At 49.4% G+C, this 25,954-nt stretch overlaps 2 protein-coding genes across 4 annotated transcripts in view; both read left to right on the top strand.

Annotated features, from left to right (window-relative positions):
* Uqcc1 (ubiquinol-cytochrome c reductase complex assembly factor 1) overlaps window positions 1–9,656 on the top strand; it is a 102,812-nt gene extending 93,156 nt beyond the window's left edge. For all 3 annotated transcript variants that reach the window (XM_004867875.4, XM_004867872.4, XM_087188943.1), the window contains 2 exons: window positions 4,554–4,667; window positions 7,781–9,656. In XM_004867875.4, the coding sequence (XP_004867932.1) occupies window positions 4,554–4,667; window positions 7,781–7,915 (249 nt within the window). In that variant the 3' untranslated portion in view covers window positions 7,916–9,656. The remainder of the gene's footprint in view (window positions 1–4,553; window positions 4,668–7,780) is intronic.
* A 10,075-nt stretch (window positions 9,657–19,731) lies between these two features.
* On the top strand, window positions 19,732–25,482 carry Sack1c (scaffolding CK1 anchoring protein C). Its single transcript, XM_021246850.2, has 4 exons — window positions 19,732–20,413; window positions 22,499–22,666; window positions 22,863–22,987; window positions 23,539–25,482. The coding sequence occupies exons 1-4, from the start codon at window positions 19,943–19,945 to the stop codon at window positions 24,977–24,979; spliced, it is 2,205 nt and encodes a 734-aa protein (XP_021102509.1). The 5' UTR covers window positions 19,732–19,942; the 3' UTR covers window positions 24,980–25,482.
* The last annotated feature ends 472 nt before the right edge of the window (window positions 25,483–25,954 follow it).

Below are 25,954 nucleotides of genomic sequence, written 5' to 3'. Positions count from 1 at the left end.
TTTTCAATTTCGTTGGTTGATATTGGGTTGTTTAGAATTTTTAGGTCTTCTTCATTCAACTTTGGTAATTCATATGTATCTAGGAATCTGTCCATTTCTTCTGTGTTGTCCATCTTATTGGCGTATAGGTTCTGGAAGTAGGTATTGATGATCCTCTGGATTTCTGCTGGGTCTGTTGTCATTTCACCCTTTTCATTCCTAATTGAATGGATTTGGGCCTTTTCTTTCCTTTTTCTGACAAGGTTGACTAAAGGTTTATCAATTTTGTTGATTCTTTCAAAGAACCAACTCTTGGCTTCATTGATTTTTTTGTATCGTTCTCTTAGTCTCCATTGCATTGATTTCTCCTCTGATCTTTATAATTTCTTCCCTTGTATGAGCTTTGGGGTTGTCCTGCTCTTCTTTTTCTAGAAGCTTGACGTTCAGCATCAGGTTGTTTAATTGGTCTCGTTCTGTTTACCTAATATGCATATTCACTGCTATGAATTTCCCTCGTAAGACTGCTTTCATTGTGTCCCATAGATTCCGATATGTTGTATTGTCATTGTCATTTAATTGAAGGAACTGTCTGATTTCTTCTTTAATTTCCTCTGTGACCCATTGGTTATTCAGAAGTGTGTTGTTCAATTTCCACATGTTTATGAAATTTTTTGAGTTTCTTTTGCTATGGATCTCCAATTTCATCTCACTATGGTCTGATACTATACAGGGGATAAGTTCAATTCCTTTGCACTTACTTAAACATGTTCTATGTGTGAGTATGTGGTCTATTTTGGAGAATGACCCATGTGCAGCCGAGAAGAATGTGTATTCTGATTTTGTGGGGTGGAAGACTCTGTAAACATCTGTTAAGTTCATTTGTTCAAGAGTTTGATTGAGTTCTAGTATTTCATTACTTATTTTTAGTCTATTCGATCTATCTATTTGTGACAGTGGGGTGTTGAGGTCCCCCACTACAGTTGTATTAGTGCATATATGACTTTTCATGTCCGTTAGTATTGGTTTTATATAGTTGGGTGCACTAGTGTTTGGTGCATAGATATTTATGATTGTCATCTCTTCCTCTTGGATTCTTCCCTTTACAAGGATGTAGTGTCCTTCTTCATCTCTCTTAATCAGTGTTGGTTTGAAATCTACTTGATCTGCCAAGAGGATAGGTACTCCTGCTTTTTTTTGGGTTCCTGTTGCATGAAGTATTGTTTTCCACCTTTTAACTTTCAGTCTATGAGTTTCCTTTTGAATTAAGTGTGTTTCTTGTATGCAGCATATTGTTGGATTTTGCTTCTTGACCCATTCTGCCAGTCTATTTCCTTTGATTGGTGAATTGATACCATTAACGTTGATGGTTATAACTGAAATGTATTGACTTGTCATTGCCATGACTTTTTCTTTTTGTTAGGTTCTCCCCCTTTACATTTAATTTCTTGTCATGCCAGATGGGTTCACTCTGCTTTGCTTCCTGGGGTTGTGATCCTCAATGTCTGTTCCTAGGATATTGTGTAAAATTCTTTGGAGTGCTGGTTTGGTATTCACGAAGTTCCTAAGGTGCTCTTTGTCATGAAAGTATCTTATTTCTCCATCCATTTTGAAAGATAGTTTTGCAAGGTACATCAATCTGGGTTGGAGGCTGTTTTCTTTTAGGGCTTGGAATATGTCACTCCAAGCTCTTCTTGCCTTGATGGTTTGTGTTGAGAAGTCTGCTGTGATTCTGATGGGCTTTCCTTGGTATGTGATTTGTTTCTTTTCTCTGACTGCTTGGAGAACTTTATTCTTCTGCTGTGTTTCTGGAATCTTAACAATTATATGCCTATGTGTAGATTTTTTTTGATCAAGGCTATCTGGAGTCCTATATGCCTCACTTATCTGTATGTCAAACTCTTTTCCTCTGCTTGGGAAGTTTTCTGCCATTATTTCTGTGAAGAGATTTTTTATGTCATCTGCACTCTCTCCTGTTTCTTCATTGAGCCCAATCAGTCTTATGTTACTCTTTTTTGCATCATCTAGCAGCTGCTGGATTGCTTTCTCATGTTCCCTTATAATTTTGAAGCAATTTTTCTTTTCCTGGTCACTAATTGCAATCTTATCTTCTATATCTGAAATTCTGTCCTCACACTGGCTCATTCTGCTGTGTAGACTTTCAATGGAATTTTTCATGTCCTGGAAATCTATTTGCATCTGTTTTATGGATTCCATTTGTTTCTTATGTTGAGATTCCATCATGTTCCTCAGTTCCTCTCTAGATTTATTAATCATGTCTTGCACTAGGGGCACAGTTTCTCCTATTACCTGAGAAATTATTTCTGATTTCATTTTTCCCAGATCCCCTTTTGTTGCCAGTTCAGTGGGTCCAGGTGGTTGAGTATCAGAGTGTTCCATCTCATTTTTCTTTGGGGTTGCTGTAGGTGATCTGGAAGTCTGGTTTTGAGACTTACTTATGTGTTTTCTCATTTCGACTGGGGCGGGGGGCTGTTAGCGCCTGCACGGACTACCTCCTCTGAGCTGGGTGAGGTGGGACAGGGGCCGGGAGCAGCGGTAGGGATGGTGACCCAAAAGCCCTTTCCTGTGGGCTGGGAGCAGCCGGAGGGATGGTGGCCGGGAAACCCCTTCCTCTGGACCAGGAGCAGTGGGATGGTGGCTCAGAAGCCCCTCCCTCTGGGCCGGGAGCAGTGGGAGGGATGGTGGCCTGGAAGCCCCTTTCTCTGGGCCCAGAGCAGCGGGCCAGAAGGTGGCCCAAAAGCCGTTTCCTCTGGGCTGGGAGCAGCAGGAGGGATGGTGACCGGGAAGCCTCTTCCTCTGGACCAGGAACAGTGGGACGATGGCTCAGAAACCCCTACTTCTGGGCCGGAAACAGTGGGACTCAGTACCTTGGTCTGGTGGTCTGGTGTCCTCTGCGCCTTGGTAATGTGGAATCAGGTGGCTGCCTGTGTGCAGTGGGGTGATTCGGTGTCTTCCGCATGACTCAGGACCTCGGTAGGGCGTGCACAGACCTGCCTGTCTGCAGCAGGCTGTTTCGGCCTGTGTTCCGAGGGACTGGGGACCTCAGCAGGGTGTTATACTTTTTTTTTTTTTTTTGGTGGTACTAGGAATTAAATCCAGGGCCTCACCCGTGCTAGGCAAACACTACCACTCAGCCTCACCCCCAGCTTACATTGTCTTATTTTCATAATTCAAGGATGCTGTAGGTGAAACAAATATTTTTATCTCTTCCTAGTAGCTGAGAAGTCCGAGACTCAGGTTCAGCCACCACCAATGAGTGTGGCAGTTACAGTGCTAGGACTTGATCCAGCCTTCTGACTCCCCATGTCAGCATCTTGGTTCCACACACTACCTTGGCTCCCAGACAGAGCAACTTCTTGAGGCCTTTCCCTTCAGTTGCCCACACTCCTCTCTCCCCTAGAGGCCTGAGCTGGAAAATGGCTGTAATTAGCCTCTTTGGTGTTCAGGCTTCCCAACAGAGTTCCCTGTGCCAGGAGAGGCAATGTCAGGCGTGGACATGTGCAGGCTCTGAACGTTTCCCTTGGTGGCCTTCTGAAGCCCTTGGCGATCCTGCTGAACAGCCTATTCGTCTCCTTAGGGAGAGGCTGAACCAATCATGTGACCAGCCCAGAGACGGGCAACAATGAAAGAAAGGTACCTGGCTCTCTTTCCCAAAGAGCTGGCTGTCTTGCAGATATGTGCCTGTGAACCAGTTGAGAAGGAGCAGTCCACACCCACCTCCATTACTGGGGAAATGTACACTCACAGTACTGCCCATGCCCCATGGACAGCAGCAGAAGCACTGCTATTCCATTTCTCTTCTTGGCCTCCCAGACATTGCCTGGGCCAGGCACAGTACAGTTGGGTTGGGAGGGCAGACCAGACATGAGTCCCAGATCTGCATCACCTCGGCCACTGACTTGGCCCCTCTGGTTCCATGTTCTTCCTCTGCATAAAGGGAAGGCGTTGTCAAGGTGTGGTGGGACACACCTATAATCTCAGCATTCTGGAAGCTGAGGCAAGAGGTTTGGCACAAATTTAAAACCAGCCTAGGCTATAAAGTGTGACCTTGTCTAAATACCCTCCCCCACAAAAAAACAAAAGGATTGGACCACATGTTCTTTTTTTTTTTTTGGTACTGGGGATCGAACTCGGGACCCTGTGCTTGCAAGGCAGGCAGCAGCACCACTGAGCTAGATCCCCGGCCCCACATGTTCTTGTAAAACCCCTTCCAGCTGTACCATGTAGCTACATTTCTGAGCCAGTAAGTTTTTTTGTGTTGTTGGGGGATTTTTTGTTTTATTTGTTTTTTTAGCAGTACTGTGGATTGAACTCGAGGCCATCACACTGAGGTACATCCCCAGCTCTCTTGCTTTTTATTATTTGAAACAGGGTCTAAGTCACTAAGTTGTCTAGACTGAATTTGAACTTGTGATCCTCCTGCCTCAGCCTCCCAGGGTATTGGGATTACAGAGTTTAAGCCATTTCTTTGCTCCTGTGATCACATTTTCTCCAATGTTTGTGTCATGGCTTTACAGTATTCCCTGGAAGACCAGTAGTCACACTTTATGTTCCAGGGGATCCTTTCAGATGATCACGGGCTGGCTGCTGCCCTCTGGAGAACCTTCTTCAACCAGAAATGTGAAGACCCTCGACAGCTTGAGTTGGTGGTGGAATACGTGAGGAAACAGGTGAGGGCCACCAGCCCCCTGCCGCCCCGCCCCCCGCAAGTCTTATGGGAAGTGGGCCCTCCCAAGCCCTGTGTATCCTGGACATCCGGGTCATAGGAAAGTGAGTTACCAGAGGCCAATCTGAGGGAGTTCTGACCTGGCCCCATTAGTAGCTGGCACCAGTGACCCATGTGTCCCTTCTGTGTGTCCAGCCATGAGCCAGATGGGGGGCCAGCACATGAGGGTAGAGGTAAGGACACCATGTAGCTAGCCTTTGGCTTTCAGAAAGTCATAGCCATTCTTCACTACACATTTCATTACCTGCTGTGTGCCCATGGAGTCCTGGAAGACAGGAGCATAGTCAGCCCTTCTGTACACACTTAGAGCCCCAGGACTCATTTCCTGTTCCTGACTTCTAGCAGGACTGGGCCCCAGCACCATTCCACAGGTACACCCATCCTCTTCCACAGGCTGCTCTCCCCAGGCAAGCAGCCCACTCAGGTCTTTACCCCTTTGTGTCCCCAGGGCTCCCTGACTCTAAGGTTTCTAGGAGAAGCTCTCCTTCAAGGACTGCTTAACCACAGAGCTTTCTCAAAGCCATGGAGAATTAACTCCTTGATCTCCTTGCCCCCAGATCCTATATTGAGGGAAAACTCATACTTTCTAGATGCGTGGGCTGAGTGAAAGGGAGAAGAAACATAGACTCTTTTCCAGGGTCTCTCAGTGAGTTAGCCCATACTACTGGCCTCGGACCTCAAGCTGGGTGATTTATGTAATGCTAGAGACCTCAGCTGCTGCAGACAGCTCATCAACTTGGGCTGTCTGTGAGTCACACCTTTGCTTCCTGGGCCTGGGCTGTAGGGCAGAAGGGCCCTCACTCCACAGTTAAGTCTCTTGTTCACCTGTATCTATGGCCTTCGTGCCTCCAAAGGTAGAAAAAAGAAACCCCCAGATCTTGAGGAGCCAGGGCCAGTAGGACTACCTAATTGGTTGCTGGAAATTTGTCATATTGAGACTCTTCAGATCTAGATGGTAGAAAGCCCAAGAAGCCAGGACTTCTGTTTGACCATTCTTCATATCTGTCAGAGCTAGGCAGAAGGTACTGTGGCCAGAGGGGCCCACCCACAGAGAATTCTGAGACTCACACAGTTGACAGGACTTGCCCTTAAAGAAGCAGTTGGCAAATCAAATGCTGTTTTCTCAGAGACCCACCCAACTTTTCCATCTGCTATGATGGGCTTGTGCCAGAGGCCACAACAAGACACAGCTGGGACCTCTCCAGGGTCCCAAAAGGAAGAACCTGCCACAATTAATGTTTCTGTAAGACTCTTGTGACCCTGGTGAAAGCCAGGAAAACAGTGATGAGGCTTTTAGGAAAGCAGGGCACTTTGATGGGGACCCAGTTCTATCAGCAAACCTGCAATCCCCAGGCCTGTGCTGGGAGAGCAGAGATTGATGAGGCCCAGTCTTGTATCAAGGAGCCAGTTAGGCACACAGCCAGCCCTGGAGTAAGGTAGAGAAAGAGTTTCATTTTGACTGAGTGGATCAGGGAAGACCAGGAAGCTGGGCCTTGAGCAGAAGATAGTTCTATGCTTGGTACTGCATGATAATACTCCCAGGCTATGTTGAGGTTTGCAACCAAGGAAATGGGCAGAGTGGTGGTGTTAGGGTAAGTTGCTGGGAAGGGGATGAGTTTTAGGGAAAGTAGTTTGGTTGAGCTTCTTGCCCTGAAGAGATACAGGGAACGTGGGATTCTAGACCTGAGGTCTGTGTTTTTGTTTTTGTTTCTTTGGTACCGGGGATCAAACTTGGGTCCTTGCACTTGAGCAGCAGGTGGCGAAACCACTGAGCTAAATCCCCGGCCCAACCTGAGGTCTGTGTGAGAGGCTGGGATTGATTTCAGGGGTCAGCAGTCTGAAGATGGAGCAATACGTGATTAGTTCTTGGAAGAAGGGGCTGATTCAAGACCTAAAATGAAGCCCCTGGTCTTTCTGTCTCCCCTGAGGAACCTCATCTTTCTAGGTCCAGTACCACCTCCTGCTCTGGTCCAGTTTTCACTGGAAATGTGATCTGTCCACTTGAAAGTATTTCTCCTGCTATCCTCTGTCCTTGCAAGTGGCCTGATGAGTCCCCCCAGAGCTGCCTTCATCTTCTGAGACTCCCTTCTTTTGCACCTGCTCCCATTTGCCTGTGTTCACAAGTGTCCCCTCTCCATAGGGAGGGCTGTGCATCTAGATTTCTGGGCAGGTCTGAGAGCATCCAGAGGCCTAGCATTGCCCAGGGCAGTGGCATCTGGAGCTCGCCATCTCCATGCCAAATAGGCTGGAGGCAGAAATGATAGAAAGCCCAGAAGGGATGTGATTGCTGTCTCTAGACGTCAGAGCAGCTCTCAGTTGTGGTGAGCAGGAGTATATGGCACTTGGTTCCCCTGGTTCTAGTGGGAACACCAAGGATAAGTGGCAAGAGTCATAGGAGAACAGCAGGGGCATCTCTAGAATGATGACCACCTCAACAGCAGAGCTGCCCCCCCCAGCCGTCCTGTAGTGGGGAAGCTGGACCCACTGGCCAGCATCAGGGCCCCTGGAGGACAGTGGAGGTATCCATGTTGGGAAAAACTCATTTGAGTGACTAGCACTGTGCATGTGCCTTATTTAATCTTCCTTTTCGGCCCATGAGGCACACATTTCTATCCTGTCAGACAAAAGTACCTAGATCTGAGAAAAGAGAAGTGGCCACATGGGGTAACTAGGAAGGGACAGAGTTGGGATTCTTTCTCCCAGCAGCATTGGATGGGGGTGAATTCTGTAAGTCACAAGCTCTGACTTCCTGGCCTGCAGGATCTCTGGAGGGAGGATGTAGTGAGGGGAGAAAAACATGTCCTTGGGTGGTGGGGGTGGGGGTGTCGGTCTGTCTCTATTCAGAGTTGTCATAAGGAATTCCCTACAACCTTCCCCAGTGACTGTTTCCCCAGATCTCCTTAATAAAATACCTGGAGATCAGAGAGCCTGGCCTGAGAGCTAGATGGTCAGAAACTCCAAAGCTCCCTTTCTCTTCTTGTTGGGGAAGCTGCCTACTTCCCAGCTTTTATCACCTTGGATGTGTTTTGCCCCATCCTTTTCCTCTGTTCCCTGCAGATGCAGTATCTGGACTCCATGAATGGCGAGGATCTGCTTCTGACTGGGGAAGTGAGCTGGCGCCCTCTGGTGGAGAAGAATCCTCAGAGCATCTTGAAGCCCCACACTCCTACTTATAATGATGAGGGTCTTTGAGGGGCTGGTCCCTCCAGGCTGCTGGCCAGCTGGCTTTGAGGAACTGTGGCAAGAGAAGTGCTTGCTTGGCCCAGGCACCTGCAGAAAGTGGCCTGAACTGACCTTTGAACAGCATCTGTCAAATACCTGGCCCATTTGTGTTGATTTTCCTCTTAGTGTGCCCAGGAGTCTGATCTGGTGGGGGAATAATGGTGAGAGAACCTCTAGCTCTTCTGAGGTGTTGTCTCCCACAAGAGGAGCTCCCAAAGCCGGTCATGGTGGTGCACACCTGTAATCCCAGCACTCTGGGAGGCTGAGGCAGGAGGATTGCAAGTCCATGCCCAGCCTGGGTGACTTAGTGAGACCTTATCTCAAAATAAATAATAGGAACAAGCCTGGAGATATATCTCAGTGCAAAAGCCCATGGTTCAATCCCCAGTACTGCAAAAACAATAACAAAAAACAACAGAGGAGCCCTAAGTAAGAGCTCCCTAACACATGCTCCCCAAATCCCTCCAGCAGCTTTTCCCAAAGGAAGGGGTAGAGAGGGTAGAAAGGGGTCTCACCTCACCACCAAGGCCTGCTGCAGCCTAGGAGCTATTTGTAACGTTGCCAGGTCAAGATGGGTTAGCCACACTCTGTCCCCGGCTTTGCCATGTGGTTGAGGTGGCCATTAAAAGAAACAAGATGTGGGCCGGGGATTTAGCTCAGTGCTTCTGCTGCCTGCCTTGCAAGCCCAAGGACCTGAATTGGATCCCCGGTACCAAAAAACAAACAAAAAGAGAAACAGACATATCTCTGTCATGGCTTTTCTTTATTCTAGAGTCTTTTTTTTTTTTGGTACTGGGGATCGAACTCGGGTCCTTGTGCTTTCGAGGCAGGCAGAGGCACCACTGAGCTAAATCCCGGGCCCCATTCTACAGTCTTTTTAGGAACTTGTGTGAGACCGTGGCTGCCATAAGCTTAAGAGCACTTCCCAGCTCAGAGATAGGGAAAGGGGAAAGATCGGGGCCTCTGCTGGTTTTGCCTTCGGTTTACAAGATGTATCACTGTCTGGGGCAGGCCCATCCTCTGGTGCCCCGGATGACTCTGACGTCCAAGGGGCTTGTCACATCCCAAGTCATTTACAGAGAAGCCTCAAGAACAAAGGTCCTTTTGTTACCCCCCAGTGAATTGGGTGAGGGACAAGCTGCTTTTTTCTTTGTGGCCTTCCCTTATATGAGATGTTGGGGCGAAAGGACATTCTTCCTGGCTTAGTTACAGCATCCGAGGACCTAGCCGCATGTCCAGCTTTCTGCCTACTTCCCAGCTTCTGGAGTCCCTGCTGCAGAGCCGCCTGGCCAAGAGCTGGAGGGCCAGTTCCCTCCTCCCTTGGAGTGTGGGTCATCTCTCAGGAGATTTTCTTAAACTGAAGAGGGCGGGGAACCATCTCGCCCCTCCCTCCCCCTTCAAACTTCCTTCATTGACCTCACTATAAAATGAGTCGTATAAAGAAACTCTGTACAGGTGAAGTATACCCTACTTCTGTGAAAACATTACAAATCAAACCACCTTCTCTCGGTTTATTTAAGATGCTTTTGTTGCAAGTGGAGCTCTAGAGTGAAGCCTCCTGTGTGTGAGATAATAACACCTTGTAACTCATTACAGCTGGGCACTATTTACATAAACCAGAGCCAAGCCAGGCAGGAATTTGCTGATTAATTTATTTTTAATGGAGTGAAGTATACCATGCACCAAAATAAACTTTACTGTGTGTACCTAACTGCTCCTGGAATGGATGGAAAAATTAATGGAACAGATTTTGGCTCCCAGCTCTGCACATTAATTCATATATAAAAGTTATTTGAGCGTTAACCCATTTGCTGCCCAGGGCAGCTCCCCAGCCACAGAGCCCAGCCCATAGCACCAGTTTAGCTACCGGGCTTGCTTTAGAATTCTGGAACCTCAGATTTGGAAGGAACTTTAAAGATCATCTGGGCTAGCCCTGGTCCAAAACTTGACTGCTCTGCTTAACATCTGCATTGGATGCTCATGCAGGCCCTAGATGGGTCGGTCCCCCAGCAGCAAGTAGACGGTCCCTGCCTGCAGAGGATTCGGTGGTCATCAAATATAGCAACTTGTAACATGGAGCCACATTTGAAAGAGCTAAGTGGGATCTGTTACATCTGTGATGTCTCAAAGCCCTCACTTCCTGGCCATCAGCATCTTTCATTGGCCACGCCAATCCCTCTCCCTTACAAGGTAAAATCTAGGTTCCTTGGTGGCTACAGGCTTTTCTCCCCTGCCTCCATCCCAGCCTGTTTTTATGGGTCTCTAGCCCATTTCTTCCTTGAGGACACTGAAGCCCCGTGAGGTTACCTGAAGGGACCACACTATGTGACCTCTATTGCACCGTGTGTCTCCTGCTGCTGACTACAGAAATCCCAAGGTCCCTCAGGTGTGACTCCCTTGCCCCCATGTATGCCCCTCTGTCCATGGTGCTGTTTACAGTGTACTCTGGTCACTTAGCGCCTCCTTGCCGCTTTGAGATGATTTTTTTCCCACACACTTGCCTCCCATACTGCACTGTGAGCTGCAAATACCATATTGTGGATCGCCTTCGTTTTCCCAGTGTCCAGCAGAGTGCTTGGCTCAGCATCCATGTATACTTTTTTAAATGAGAGAACAAATGCCTAAATTATCACTCATTATTAGTACAAGCCCAACAAAAAAGCCTCTTTTGGGGTCATTCCCCAGCTGTCCTACAGTTCAGCTTATTTTAATGATACTACTAAGCCAGGTGTAGTGGCATATGCCTGTAATCGTCGCTACTCAGGAGGCTGAGACAGGAGGATCACAAATTTGAGGCCAGTCTGAGCAACTTAAAAAGAGACCCTGCCTCAAATAAATGGGCTTGGGAGCACTTGCCCAGTATGTGCAGCACTCTTGCCCCCAGCATCCCAAAAGAAAAAGAAAAATAATGCTAAAGTATTAAACTCCTTCTTTGGGCTTAGCACAGGACCCAAAACCAAAAGCTCCAGCCAAATTATCTTTCTAAAGTAAATTGTTATTATACAAGTAAAGAGCATGGCATCTTGCTCCTAGTGAGATTGTTCTTTACGAATGATGAATGATTTTTTCATGTATTTATGCTCTCTATACTTCGGAAAAGATCACAGCAAGACACACAGTTATAAGAAAACTATTAAAACAGACAAGCTGGGCATGGTGGTGCATACCTGTAATCCCATCACTCAGGAGGCTGAGGTAGGAGGATTGCTGAGAGTTCAAGGCCAACCTGGCCTGCATACTTCAAGGCTGCCCTGGACTACATAGTGAGACCCTATCTCACCAAAATCAAAATTTTGGAAAGATAAATGCAAATATTGTGAGGGAAAATAAATATATCAGAAAACCTAGACTGCTAATCACCAATTTTCAGGTGACTTATTTTTGGGTAATTTACAGAATATTTTAAATGTGTTTTCTCACCACAGCCCTATAAAAATAGGTGCTATCTTCACTGTTGTTATTATCCCTCTTCCACACGTGAGCAAACTAAGGGCAAGAGCCCTAGGAGGTTATTCAGCCCATGTCATGTGACCCCAGGACCCCTGTTCATTCCCCAAACAGTGCTGCCCCCTGCAAGTCAGCAAGGAGATGTGCAGTTCAGTGCAAAACCTTGTCCTGAGCTTCCTGAAAGCCTTAAGGTTACATAGTTCTAGCTGGGTGTGTTGGCACACGCCTGTAGTCCTAGCACTCAGGAGGCTGAAGCAAGAGGATCGCTGAGTGTTCAAGGCCAGCCTGAACTACAGAGTAAGACCCTGTCTCAAAAAAAAAAAAAAAATTCCCCAGTCTACTAAGGCTGAGGATGTAGCTTGGGTAGAGCAGTGTTTGTCTAGCATATACAAGACTAGGTTTGATCCCCAGCACCACAAAAAGAAAAAGGAAGTTTATTCAGAAGAAACACTTTAGTGACTAGTACCCTAAGATTTAGTTTTATCTAAAAATTTTAAAATAATGGGCCGGGGATGTAGCTTAATGATTCCAGCGCCTGACTTGCAAGCAAGTGCAAGGTCCTGAGTTCAATCCCCAGTACCAAAAAAATAAATAAAATAAAATAATCAATAATCATTATTTCTTACATCAAGCTGACATTAAAGTCCAGGCCACGATTCGGTTACTTTTTCTTTTTTTTTTTTTGAGACAGGGTCTTATTGTGTAGTCCAGCAGTCCTCCTGTGTAATCCAGCAGTCCTCCTGTGTAGTCGTGGCAATCCTGTCTCAACCTCCTGAGTGCTGAGATTACAGATGTGCACCACCATGCTCAGCTCAGCCACTATTTTGTTTCCACTCTGTGCCAGACACTGCTTGATGTTATCACTTGTTATCTCATTTAATCCTCAGTGACAATCCTGTGAGGAATTAAGTTCTTGTTACAGATGAGGGAAACAAGCTCAGGAAGGCCCAGATTTACTCTGCATGCAGACTCGCATGGCTCTGACATGAAAACCCGTTTTTGTTCCAGAAGGGGGTTCTAGATAGAAGAAGGGGCAGTTATGCTGTAGTTAAGAAGTGGAAAGAAACCTGTGGCAATAATCCATTGCACATGCACAACAAACTGGAAAAATCACCACAAGAGGGTTAGGAATCACAAAAGCCTTCAAGAGTGTCAGGACACAGAATGGGCAAAGCTTAGGGAGGTGGAAATAAAAACAGGAAGTGAGGAGCTCCCTGGTGAAGGCATGGAACTTGAAGCTTTTCAGACTCAAGTGGGCCAGTAGGGTTGGCTGCTGCTAAGGGAAGGAACAGTTCGGACACCAAGGGGTCATGAGTCTAAGGTAGCCTGGATACTGCATCACCTGATAGGCAACACGGAGCCACCGTGCACTCTCTGTTGGACTGCGGCAGACAGGAGCAGACGGCACAGCACTGCCCAGCATGACTGGCCCAGCCAGGAAGGGAGTCCAGCTGCCAAGGCACCTGAAGAAGGGAGCAGTCTCAGAGCTCTCTTGAGCTGGAGATGGTGCTGTCTAGAACAAGACAAGCTGGAAAAGAAGAATCTTCATGTTGCTCTGAGTGATTATCACAGCCCTCCCTGTGTGACTAGGCAGGGCAGAGAATGCTGCCCACCAGGGGATAAGGAAACGGGTCCACTGAGAAGACACCACTCACTGTTGCAAGGTAACCCTGGACAGAAGCAAGTCTGAGCCCCCCACTGCTTTGGATGCACCTTGAGCAATCTGTATGAGGAGCCAGGCTGGTAGGAGGTGGACTTTGAGCAGTAGAGATGCCCTGGGAGAGTGAGGGCACAGGGGAGAGATGTATGTTGGGGCAATTGGGACTGCCCCTGTTGGGGTATAAAAAGGATAAATGCAATCCTGAGACTGGATGGGTTCCCGGAGGTGAGGGGAGGCCAGCTGGGAAGCCAGAGCACTTACAGGAGGTGGTAGGGACAGCAGGAAGCCACACAGAAGGCGGAATCTGGAGAGGAAGCCAGGAATGGGTGGGAGAGTGTCCAGGAGGACTCTCGGAGTGACTTCCTTTAGAGAAGGGGCCGGGCCAGGGAGTGACCCCGGGAGGCCTAAGAGTTTTACTATATATTCCAGGAACACAAATGTTGAGAGAATACAGGCTTTAAAGGGTTACAAAGGCGGAATGTGGGAGTGTTATCTATTGGTATCTTGGGAGGTACTAAGTGAAAAGAATGAAGAAAAAGACAGGAATTAGGAGAACAGGTGAAAACTCAGGGATTTTCAAGTAAGTTCTCAAGATGTGTGTGAAGGAGGGAGAACTCTGAAATGTAAAGCACTTAACAAAGTAGGAAACTTCTGTAAATGTTAAGGATTCTTGTAATCAGATCCCCATGGAAAGGAAGCCTGGTCTTGAGAACATGGCCTGGCCTTGGTAGGGATGAGGGAACCATTTTCTGAAACGAGAGATTAGGAGGACAGATGGGGTACAAGGGATTCCCAGGGTGAACCTAGGAATAAAAGGAGACCTCATGCCAGCTGGTGTCGATGCCTAGGAAATCTAGTCTGTTGGCCACTAGGGTGCAGTGGGAGGGCAGGGTGCTGGCAGGGAAGGGGTAGCCCCAAAGGGTTTGAACGCTACCCTTGGGAACAGCCCTCTTGTATTGCTGCCCTAGTCCTGCCCACTTTCAGTTATCTCCCCACTGTGTCCATCATGCCTTGTCCACCCCAACCAGATTTGGTCTTAGGGATAGGATAGATCTCAGGCCTCTGGCCAAGACCTCTCCCCCACTCACTGCTGCCCTGGTGCTAACCACCCATCAAGGGCTTTCTGTGGCTTCCAGAGACCTCTCCTGAGCCATGTTACTGAGTCTGGGACCCAGATTCTGCCCAGATCAAGAGTCCCCCTTCCCTCTGGGGAGAGAAAAGAAGCTGGAGACCCTGGAAGAGGAGTCTCCACGAAAGGCACATCCAAGCACTGCTGTTATGTCAGCAGTAACAGACTACCATGTCAGAGCCAAAAGGCGCTTGGAAACCTCCTGCCCAGTCACCCTTAGACAAGCTGAGTCCTGAGGGGCCCCACTCCTGGTTTCACAGTCCTGGCCTGTCAGCTAATCTGCTCCTCTTTCTCTTTTTTCCCTCTCCTTGCATCCAGAAAAGCTCTTTCACCTCTCAGGCCCCCATCTGAGAGAGGGCTGAGGGGTTGTGGGTTGGGAACATGGTTCCTCTAAGGTTCTAGAATGAGTCATGAGCTCTACACTCCAAGCACTTAGTTTATACTTCAGCTTTTAATCTGTGGTTTATAATTATTTATGAGTCTGCCTTCGCCACTAAACTGAGTTCCTCCAGGGCAGAAATGAACTCTTACTCATCTTTAAGCTCCCAGTGCTGGTGTAAAGTAGCCATCAAGTCTATTTTGGGTGGATTGGATGGTTAGAAGGAAGGGGAACAGGATGGGCAAGGAGAGGTAGCTATGAAAATAGGGCTTAAGGGGTCAGCAGATAATATCTCTTCTGTTCCCCTCTCAAGTCAAGAACAGTCTGAGATGACACAAGAGACAGATGGACATCAAAGCCAGTGGCTTTGGGCTGGGGACATAGCTCAGTAGTAGAGTGCTTGCTTAGCATCCACAAAACCCTGGGTACAATCCCTAGCGTGACCACAACAAAACAATAAATATGATGCCTTTGCCAATATTACTGACAAGGGCAGACTTCTCCTTTATGAATGGAGAATCCTTTCTGTAAGTTTACTATGTAGATGTGGATGGAGAATGTGCTATCTTTGCATATGGGAGGGAGGGAGGAAGGGAGGGAGAAAGGGAGGGGCCCTTCAGGGCCAACCCTGGTCGAGGAGAAGGGGACTGAGCAAGAGCTCTTGTGGTTACTGCTTCATCTGTATTTGGGCCTTCACTGAGCCATTGCCCGTTCATGCCCGAAAAGCTCTGCAATTCAGCACAAACTGAGCTACTCTGACTGCCCTCAGTCAAGCACCTGATGCAGACTAGTGCATTTCTCACAACAGCCTGGTGAAGGAGGTGCTGTTGGCCCCATTTTAGAGATTAAGCTCCTGTGACTCTGAGAAGTTCAGTTCACCATGGCTCCAACCAGGGGGTCTCAGTCCAGTGGCACAACCACAGCCCTGGAAAGTCAGGATGAGATAACTCAGAATGCAGTAAGGGCCTCCTGAGGACATGTGTAGTGCTCAGGGGACAGTGAGTTGCCCCATTGGTTGCTCCTGAAAGGCTGGTACTGTACTTTGGGCAGTTCTCCCTGAGGGCTGCTTCTTAAGTTTACCCTAAAATACTGTTCTGGAATCTTCCCAACCTCCATGCAGTCATCTTTAACAAGGCCCTCAGGGCTCCTCAGAAGGTAGCTCTAGTGACCTTCCTGGCAGCACCTTTCCATGCACCTTCCAGGGTATCCTGGCCAGTTGGCATGCCTGGAACTTTCCTCAGCTTTACTACCCAGCTCAAGCCAGCCTCTGGGACTCCTTACCACTTATTCCCTTGTCTTTCCAGCTTCTAGGTGGCTCTGCCTTGATTCAAGGCATTTGGGAACACTCTGGCTGCTCTTCCACTAGGACTCTTGTCTCCTAGGCCAGAGGTGCCACAGTGAAGGTGTGTGGCAGTACTAGCATCAGAGCAGCCCGCCACTGGAGGCCAAAGCCAGCCTGTGTCCCCTCCTCCCCCACACGAGTCAACTGCCCGGGTGCCACTTGCCTGGGAGAGACAACAGACAAGGCTAAGTGGCCCCCAGGAAGGCTGAGCAATGATAGGCAGGCGCCTGACATAGCTTCTGAACAGGAAAATATTTTCCTTCCTCTTAATAACAGTCATTAAGGGGCCTGTGCACTACACGCTGCAGCCAGGGGCTGGGCTTGGGTCCGTCTGTGTGGCTTCCATCACCCTGGGGCAGCACCCCAAGGGCTGTCTACCCTCTTCTGACCCTTTACCCACCCAGCCCACAGGGATCGGGGCTGGATTTGATGTCCACCCTGTTATCATTAGGATGTCAGGGATTCCTGGGACCTTTCTCTTCAACTCAGTCCTCCCACTCCTGCCCCTTTCAACTCAGCCCCCTGTACTGACATCCAATACCAAAATCCAGGCTTTGAGTCAAGGATACCCCACTGCCCACACTCAGCACACAAATAGATCTTCACACACGCACGCACGTGTGTGCGCACACACACACACACATATGTATGTATACACACTGGCATGTGGCCAGATAATAAAGACAGCCAAGCAGGCACACAAAAATCACAGGTAGTACATACATATATGTACATGCACAGGTAGTTATATGTAGTACATACATATTTAGTTAAACCATAAGAAACTGCCAGTATTCAGTGATTTTTTTTTACTTACAAATAAAAATGGAATTTTTTTGTTTTTTTGAGACAAGGTTTCACGATGTAGTTCAGGCTGAACTCAGCTTGAAATCGCTGTGTAACCCAGGCTAGCCTCAAACTTGCAGGAATCCTCCTGCCTCAACCTCCTAAGTGCTGGCCTTACAGGCGTGCACCAACTTGGCCGGCTGCTGAAAAATATCCAGATTTGTTTTCTGAGACAGGGTCTCACTATGTAGCCCAGGCTGGCCTCAAACCTGCAGCAATCCTCCTGACTCAGCCTCTGAGCACTGGGATTACAGGCATGTGCCACCATGCCTGGCTTGGAATTTTTTTACTTAACATACAAAAATAGAATTTAGTACAAACTTGGGCATGGAGGGAAGTATACAAAAACAGAACCAAATAAGAAAAGAAAAATACAGAACCAAATTTGTACACCCATGTTCAAGTAGCATTGTGTACAATAGCCAAAAGGTGGAAGCAGCTCTCACAGGTCTGTAAATGGATGAATGGATATGCAATATGCAGTACATAGAGGGCTGGGGATATAGCTCAGTGGTAGAGTGCTTGTCTAGAGCATGTCAGATCCCCAGTACCACACACAAACTGTACCCAAACACAATGGAATATTAGCCACAGAACATGCTACAACATGGAAGAAACTTGACATTCTGCTAAGTGAAATACGCCAGTCCCCAAAAGAAAAGTGCTGTATGATTCCACTTACAGGGGGTTCCTAGAGTAAGCAAATTCATAGAGACAGAAAGTGGAATGGTGGTTTCGGGGGTGTGGGGTAGGGAAGGAGAAATGGTGAGTTGTTTCATGGGTATAGAGTTTCAGTCTTACAAGATGAAAAAAAGAGCCCAGGAAGTGAACAGTGATGACGACTGCACAACAGCATGAATGTGCTTCATGACACTGAAGTACACCTAAAAATGGTTAAAATGGTAAATTTTATGTGCATTTCACCACTATTACAATGAATGATACAGAGCCAAAAATATGCACCATGAGATAGAAATACATACCCTAGAAATAAACACAATTAACAGCAACACACAAACATGCCTCCCTTCCTCTTGGGAGCTCTTCTCCAGCCCAGATAAGGTCCTGGCTCTCCCTTCTCCCCTCCAATCAAATCTGGAGATAAGGCCCTAATGAGAGCCCTGCCACCTCTGCTGCCCCCAAAGCTCATCACCTCCCACAGCCTAGTTTTATTTACCCAACTCCCTGCTACTCATGTAGCTTCTCCGCCCCCAGGGAAGGGCCTCCTGCTAGGAACTGGGCTCCAGTTTCTGTAACCGCACCTGGGCTGGGCTGGGCTGGCAGGCATTCAACCCCTGACCTATAGCTACCCAATGTCCCCTGGGGCCCTTCCCCTCTAAGCCCCCCACCATGGCAAAGCTCTGTTCTCCTCCCATTGTGGACATGATCACAGACTAGATAAGCCACCATCACAGTCAGTATTGAACACAGTTCCAGGCCTGGTTTTAAAGTCTCTGGTCTCTACCAGCCTCATCAAGGCTCATCTCTCCTGTAGAAAAGTGGTGAGCACTTGTGCTTGGCCTGGGCCCACTCTGCAACTGCCACCTGCTGACTCCTTCTCAAGAACAAAGCTTCTCCCCTGTCCTGAGGACAGATCATGGACTCTGGGACTATGGCCTTTGTTGGGACAGAGATGCCTGCCCTATTTGCCTCCTGCCCTTGCTGCATTCTATCTGAAACCTTTGGCACTCTAACCATTTAATATCCAGCCCAAAGGAGGGAAGAAGGCCGAGGACTGGCTCCCACTGGGCCAAGAGTCTCCTTGGAATCGAAGTGCTGGAAACACAAATTCTGGAATAGCATGTCTCACGAGTGGGCCTCACCCCACTGCCTTGGGGAGCTCCAGACCTCCACAGCATCTCAGACCGTCTGGCTCTGAATCTCAGGGTGTGTGGAGTCCGGAGGATGTGTGTTTTAACACTTCCAGGCCATTCTTGGGGCCAGGGTGAGGGCTCCTATTCCAGTTTTGTGAAGGATAGGTGGGCTCTGAGCCTGAATGAGGGTGGGTGGGTGAGACCCGTGAGCTCTGAGATTGAGATGGTGGGGAGTAGCAAGGTGATTATGAGAGGACAGAGGCCCGGATGGTGGGACAGATCAGTGTTGATGTCCTTGGCAGTTTTGTGTGACACTCTGTTCAGCTCTTGTTTGGGGCCTGTGTACATGTGGGCCAAGACATGCAGTAGCCATGGTGGTGTTTGGGGTTATAGCCAGTGTCTACATTGGTGCTTTGGGTCAGTTCACATGACAGGGCTTAAGGAAAATGTGTGGTCTCTGGCTGGGTGTGGTGGGGCATTCCTGTAATCCCAGCACTCAGGAGGATGAAACAGGAGAATTGCTACAAGTTTGAGGCTAGCTCCGGCTACATAGTGAGTTCAAGGCCAGCCTGAACTATGTAACGAGACCCTGTCTCAAAAAACAAAACAGAACAAAAAAGCTGAAAATGTGTGGTCTGACCAAGAGATGGAGGCAGGGGGAAAGGAAGAAAGGGGAAGTAAAAAGAATTAAGATGTGTTTTATATATATGTACCACCTCCCCATGATGAATATAATCACTATGTACCGCAAACATGTACTAATAAAATTTTAAGAAAATAAAAGTGACTATAATTTTTTTAAAAAAACATGTGGTCTGCATGTATCAGCCTGTGGTTCTTGTCTGCACATCAGTCAGCTGTCAGTAAGTCTATCTGCCTGTGCGTTCATGTCTTTTCTCTGGGTGTCCTGAGTCATTCACCACCATGGAGTGTGGGTGTGCGCATCTCTGAGCAGGCTCAGCCCCTCTGAACTGTCTCCAGCCTCCATTGGTCCCTAGAAGGTCAGGGTTGGAGACTTGCTAGGAGCCTGGTGGGATGGGGTGGCACTGCTGGGATGGGGAGGGGAGGGAGACAGCAGTGTGCACTAAAGGCCTGGCACTGAGGCTTCCCAGGCAGGCGAGTCCCAACACAGGCAGACAGGTGGGGCTGACCTGACAGGTTCCAGAGGCCAGGGGCAATGGGGCGGAGCATAGCTCTGACTTAGGGTGGCGACAAGTTGGGGGCCCTGCCTCACACTGGGAGGGCCAGCGAGAGACAGTGTAGCTAGTATCTTCTTCCTGCTGCAGCCAACTCAGGTGCAGGCAATGGAGCCTGCCTGCCGGTGAGACAACCAAGTGGCCAGGCATATTCGGAGGCCTAGGGCCTGAAGGAACCCAGGGAATGGCAGGGCCCCTGCGGGGCCGGGTGGAGGAACTGAAGCGGTCCTGGTGGCGGGAGAGCTCACCCCTAGTGCTGCAGCACAGCGAGGCGGCTAGGCTGGCAACCGATGCCCTCCTGGAACGGGGTGAGGCTGCCTACCTGCAGGTCATCTCTGAGGAGCATGAGCTGCCCTTCCTGAGTGCCCTGGATGTGGACTACATGACCAGCCATGTGCGTGCGGGTCCTGAGCTCAGTGAGCCCCAGGGCCTAGAGGCCTCAGGGCCTGACCGCCTCAGCCTGCTCTCTGAAGTCACCTCAGGCAGCTACTTCCCCATGGCCTCTGATGTAGACCCTCCAGACCTGGACCTGGGCTGGCCTGAGGTTCCACAGGCCACGGGCTTCAGCCCCACCCAGGCCGTGGCCCACTTCCAGAGGGACAAGGCCAAGAACATCAAGGACTTGCTTCGTTTCCTCTTCAGCCAAGCTCGAAAGGTAAGGGCTTCATCTCTTCAGGCATTCACTTCACAGAGGTATACACTGAGACCCAGGGAGGGAGAGGGACCAGCTCAAGGCTACACAGCAACTTAGGTGCAGAATTGGAACTAGAAACTCCGGCTTCTCTGAGATAGCAAGCTGTGAGAGGACGGACATGTGTTTTATTTCCCTTGGTAACCCCTTGGTCTTCAAGAGCATTATGGATAAACATAGAACAGGGCATGGACTTCTAGGACTCCACAACACCCCTAAAAATGCATGTTTCTTGGGAGTCCACAGCTTTCATCAGATTCTAACTCTTATGACCCCCAAACTAAGACCCAAACTTGGAGAACATTTGAGCCATCCCTTTGATTTAGAGGAAGAAATTGAGGCCAGGGAAGTGCTGAGACTTGGTCAGAGAGGTCCTCAGGGTCAAGAAGGAGGTCCCTGATTCAGGCTCTTGTTCCCAGCTGTACTTTGTCCTGATGTGCTGTTTCCTGCTAGGCCTGAAGAGGGGAGGGGACACTGGTTTGTCAGCCTTAGAATGGTCTTGAGGCCTAGGTGTTTAGCTGTGCACCAAGGAGCAGGGAGGAGTGGAAGTTGCTGGGTTCAGGGGAAAGAGAATCAGGAGAGCAGATAGGAGTGGTCACGTGTGGAAAGACTCCAACCACACAGCAACGTAGCTTCACTCCTGGAACCCTGGCTTGTATTCGGGAGAAAGGGAGTAGACACAATAACTCCCTGCAGGATTTGAGGTATGGTTAGGCTCTTGCAGCAGAGATGAGGATGTCAGGATCAGTACCTCCCTAGCCTTCCCAGCAAGTCTGCCTGTGCCCCAGGCAGGGGAGAGCCAGGCCAGACTGGGATCAGGAACAGGGTTATTAGAGGCTGCTGCTGCTGCTGTCATCACCATCCCCCTTTGATCTTTCCTGCCTGTCCTTGTTCCCCTCACTCCTGGCCAGGCCTCTGCAGTGGACTAGGGCACCTCCCCCACACCAGTGCCTTGCCTGTTTGCCCCCATTTAGACCCCTCCAGCCCTGGACTAGGAACCAGGCTACTGTGCTGGACTGTCACTAACTCCCTGAGTGACCTTGGGAAGTACTTCCTTTCCCTGTGGCCAGTGTCCTCATTTATTAAGAAGGCAGCAGGAATGGCACACTTATTGAGCTTCTGTTGTGTCTAGCATTTTCACATTTAATTTCCTGTAACTCAGAGATGCAGCTATCATTATCTCCATTTAGCAGATAAGGAAGCTGAGGTTCTGGAGGTGAGCAACTTGCCCTGGGCCCTACCTCTCAGAAGTGGCAGGGTCTGGGTTTGAATTCAGGTCTGTGTGGCTCCAGAGCTGCAATGCTGGACTCTCTGTATCTTTTGCCTCTTGTCTCTGCCCTGAAGGGGATAATCTCAGCAGATACATGCAGTGGGAAGAAGGGGCAGCTGGAGGACTGGGGGGGGGGGTGTGTGCCAGGGGTATTTCAGGTGCTTCTCCAAGGCAACAATTTATATGGGAGGCACAAGCTCTAGGCAACTGAGTATGAAACTTGGTTCCATGAGTGTAAGGTGTCACATCAAGCCTTTGCAGCTTTGCAGGGAAACTGAGGCAGGTGTGGCAAAGGCACTGACGATCCAACAACTGGCTTTCAGTTCTCTCCCTTGAGAGGGGAGCCTCAGATATCTACTGCTGGGCCAGAGACTAGCCTAGGAATGAGGGTCCAGGCCTCAACATAGAGTGGGACTTTGGACTAGCACAGCTAATCCACAGGTATGACAAATACTCTGTCCACTGAAAAATGCATACAAAACTTTCAAATGAGGGGCTCAAAACAGCCAAATCTCCCCATGCTCAGGTTAAGAATCCTGAGGTAGGGTAGGGGATTTAGCTCAGTGGTTCCTGTGCCTGCCTCGAAAGCCCAAGGTCCCGAGTTCGATCCCCGGTACCAAAAAAGAATCCTGAGGTAGGCATCACTAAAAGCCCATCCTGTTCAGATGTTCTCCCAGGCTCTGGCCTCCTGGCTTTCAGTCCCCTACTCTTCTTGGGAACCCAGACTAGTCTGGATGTGAACAGTGCCCCAGGTAGGCTTAGCTCCCCTCCTTTCCCAGGTGGTGGCTGTGGTGATGGATGTATTCACTGACATGGAGCTTCTGTGTGACCTCATGGAGACCTCAAGCAGGCGTGCTGTCCCTGTCTACCTGCTCCTGGCAGAGGAGCACCTGAGGCACTTCCTGGAGATGTGCTACAAGATGGACCTCAATGGGGGTCACCTACCGGTTAGTGTGGGCCAAGGGCAGCAACCAGGGCTGAGAAGTCAGGAGGGCAGAAGAGCCATTTGGTAGCCAATGAGCACTCGGGGAGTCCTTGGGAGTGGGGAACCAGGTTCTTTGTAGCTGGGATCAGAGTATAGACATGGCTTTAGTTCCACTCTCTTAAGGTCAACCCCCCAATATTCCTCCACCCTTGGCCCAGAACATGCGTGTGCGGAGCACATGTGGGGACACATACTGCAGCAAGGCAGGTCGCCGCTTCACTGGGCAGGCTCTGGAGAAGTTCATCATCATCGACTGTGAGCAGGTGGTCGCAGGCAGCTACAGGTGAGCAAGTGACAGGGAGAGGAATCTGGGATTGTGCCATTGGCTGATAAGGGAATCTTTGTTTCCGCCATCTATGTATCTATTCATCTCTTCCAACATATTTTAAGCACCTGCCATATGCCAGTTCCCCTTCAGGGGTTGAGCTACGGTGGGAGGAAATCAGCAGAGGAAGAGCCCACTCTAGTGGAAGGATCACTTGAATGCCCTTGGCATAGAAAGTAACTACTGGACATGGGAAACAGAAGGTCTTTAGGAACGTGGTTCCTGGTCCATTTTATAGGTGGGCCAGTTCAGGCCTCGAGAGGGCAGCCATGTGTCCAAGTCCTCTAGGCAGGACTAGGGCAAGCACAGACTCTGGAGATTGACCTCTGTCCCCGAACTACCAGCCTCATGGGGGTGGAGTCTTGATTCACCTCCCAGCACTCTTCCCTGGTTGTGAGGCAGGCGGCAGAACCACTGAGCTAAATCCCCAGCCCTCTTCCCTGGTTGTGATTCCTGTTGAGCCCCTGGGCCTGTACTTTTCACTCCTGACCCAGACCCTCTGTCTCCAGCTTCACTTGGCTTTGCAGCCAGGCCCACACCAGCATGGTGCTGCAGCTGAGGGGCCGCATCGTGGAAGACTTTGATCGGGAGTTCCGCTGTCTGTATGCTGAGTCACAGCCTGTGGAAGGCTTTTGTGGCACTGAGGATTCACTGTCTCCCCGGGTACCACGTCCTCCCCCGGTGGGCCTGGCCTTTGGGCCTGGCATCCCAAGCCCTGAATGCTCCTCACCCTCTAGCACCAGTCTCTGCAGCATCAAACGCTCACCTCTCACGGGCCGCTCTTCCTACCTTGCTCTACCAGGAGGTGGTGGCTGTAGTGACACGGCTATAGGGTCCTCACCCCCAGGCCCTGCCCATCGAGAAGGTGGTGGCCAGCCTTCCCTGCATCGACAGCTGTCAGACCCTAACCATAGCTCCCCTCACGGGCCCTACAGGGCCAACCTGGGCAAGCTGGGAGCATTCCCATGGTCCCAGTCCTCCCCTGCCCTCAACCACAATAGCCCCAGTCCTTTGACCCAGGCAGTGGGGTCACCTCTGCTCCCCCACCCCCGCCCTCTCCTCCACTTTCCCAGGGGATTCCCAGTTCTGTCCCGGCTCCCAGAGAATGGGCTTCCAGGAAGCCAGAAGCTCAGTCCCCCAAGAAGTCGCCAGATACTTGGCACAGCCTTGGAGATGACAGAGGAGAAGAAGGCATCTCTGAGTCAGAGCCATGGCCAGCTGGACCTTCTAGTCCCATTCCCTAGAGCCCGAGAGGGAGGTCCTGACCCTGGGGTTACCCCCAATTCAGGTGCCCATCAGCCAAATGAGCAAGCCCCAGAAGAAAGGAGGCTGTCCTTGAGCCAGAGCTATAGCCAGCTGGACCTCCTGCCCCAGACCCAGGATGCTGGAGTTACCCCTGAGTCAGATGCCCTCAGACATGGTGATGTAGCCCCAGGACAGGAGGACAGATGGCTGTCCCCAAACCACCACCATGCCCAGCTGGACCTCCTGGTACAGGACCCCAAGGGTAAGAGCTCCAGAGTGCCTGCTGAAGCCAACTGCCCAGCCAGGCCTGGCAAGCAGGGTCTAGATGAGCGAAGACAGATGCTGGGCCATAGCCAGCTGGACCTCATCACCAAGTTTGGCCCATTCGGGAATGAGGGGCCTGGGCCCACTGGTCTCCCAGGACCAAGCACTGCTCGAATGGCTGGAGGAGGCCCTGGGGACGAGAAACAGCTGACTCTGGGCCACAGCAAGCTGGACCTCATCACCAAGTACCATCAGCTGCAGGGGGCCAGGCAAGAACCTGAGCCTGTCCTTCCTAGGGGCCCCACTGGTGGCCATCAGAATGGTAACAATGATCTGTCTGAGAATGAAAAACGGCTGACTCTGGGTCACAGCAAACTGGACCTCATCACTAAGTACAACAAATCTAAGTTCAAGCTTCTCCGAAGTCGCTTTGAATCCTAGTCCTGCTTCCTCCATCCCGTGACTCTGCTAGCTCAGTTTGTGGACCCTGGGGTGGGAGTGTAAAAATGGGGCTGCACAGTGAGGGTAGACATCTAGAAGTCCAGGTCAGATACTCCCTGGACTCATACACAGATACACACACACACACACACACACACACGAGTAAAGGGAAATCAGTTATTGAGTGCCTACTGTACCTCTCTATGCTGGGCACTTCAGACTAATTACTCTTCTCATCTATCATACTCACAACATCCTAAAAGATGGACTCCCTGTTGGTACATAGTTATAGGATGACAGGTAATAGCCTCCTTTTATTTAAAAAAAAAATTTTTTTTTTTGTACCAGGGATCAAACTCGGGTCCTTGCAGTTGCGCAGTAGGTGGTGAAACCACTGAGCTAAACCCCCAGCCCTCCTCCTTTTATATAAATGTGGGAGCTGAGGCCCAGGGAGTTGGATGACTTAATTGGAGGTGGGTCAAAATAAACGGAGTAAAAACGTCTGCCAGACCTGTGTCCACCGGTTCTGAAGACTGTAATTTTTGCACACATGGCATATGATATCTACAGTTCATGCGTCTCCTTCACACAAAATGCAACACCACAGAGATCCCCAAATGCCCATGAACAGCATATTAACACAGTAGGGTAAACACTCATAAACTGCACACACATAGATACATACAGTAAATACACAAAGGTCACTGTGATAAACCCAAACACTTGATACTTAGTTGAGGTTATGCAACAAACATCAGCTGGAAAAATGATTACACAAAATACATGCATTCAGTTACACTACAGATCCCCTCAGTATCCACAAACTGCAAATACGAACATGACTCAAAACACACACACACACACACACCAATTACTTTCTGCTTATACTTGAGCTGTGTTGCCAGTCTTATACTGTACATGCTCTAGGGTTGATAGATAAATCAGACCCAGACACTGGAGGATGTGGGTTAAACG

The sequence above is a fragment of the Heterocephalus glaber genome, unplaced genomic scaffold, assembly GCF_053883595.1.
Source record: "Heterocephalus glaber isolate CG9 unplaced genomic scaffold, H.glaber_assembly_v1.0 deba00001532, whole genome shotgun sequence".
In the NCBI taxonomy this organism is placed as follows: domain Eukaryota; kingdom Metazoa; phylum Chordata; class Mammalia; order Rodentia; family Bathyergidae; genus Heterocephalus; species Heterocephalus glaber.
Note: the sequence above shows the minus strand (reverse complement) of the source record. Positions and strands in the feature narration are given on the sequence as shown.

Excerpts from the sequence above, each read along its gene's own strand:
- Sack1c (XM_021246850.2), top strand. The coding sequence starts at position 19,943 with ATGGCAGGGCCCCTGCGGGGCCGGGTGGAGGAACTGAAGCGGTCCTGG. Across the intron at positions 20,414-22,498 it reads TCTTCAGCCAAGCTCGAAAG|GTGGTGGCTGTGGTGATGGA; the intron begins GTAAGGGCTTCA and ends CTCCTTTCCCAG. Across the intron at positions 22,667-22,862 it reads TCAATGGGGGTCACCTACCG|AACATGCGTGTGCGGAGCAC; the intron begins GTTAGTGTGGGC and ends CCCTTGGCCCAG.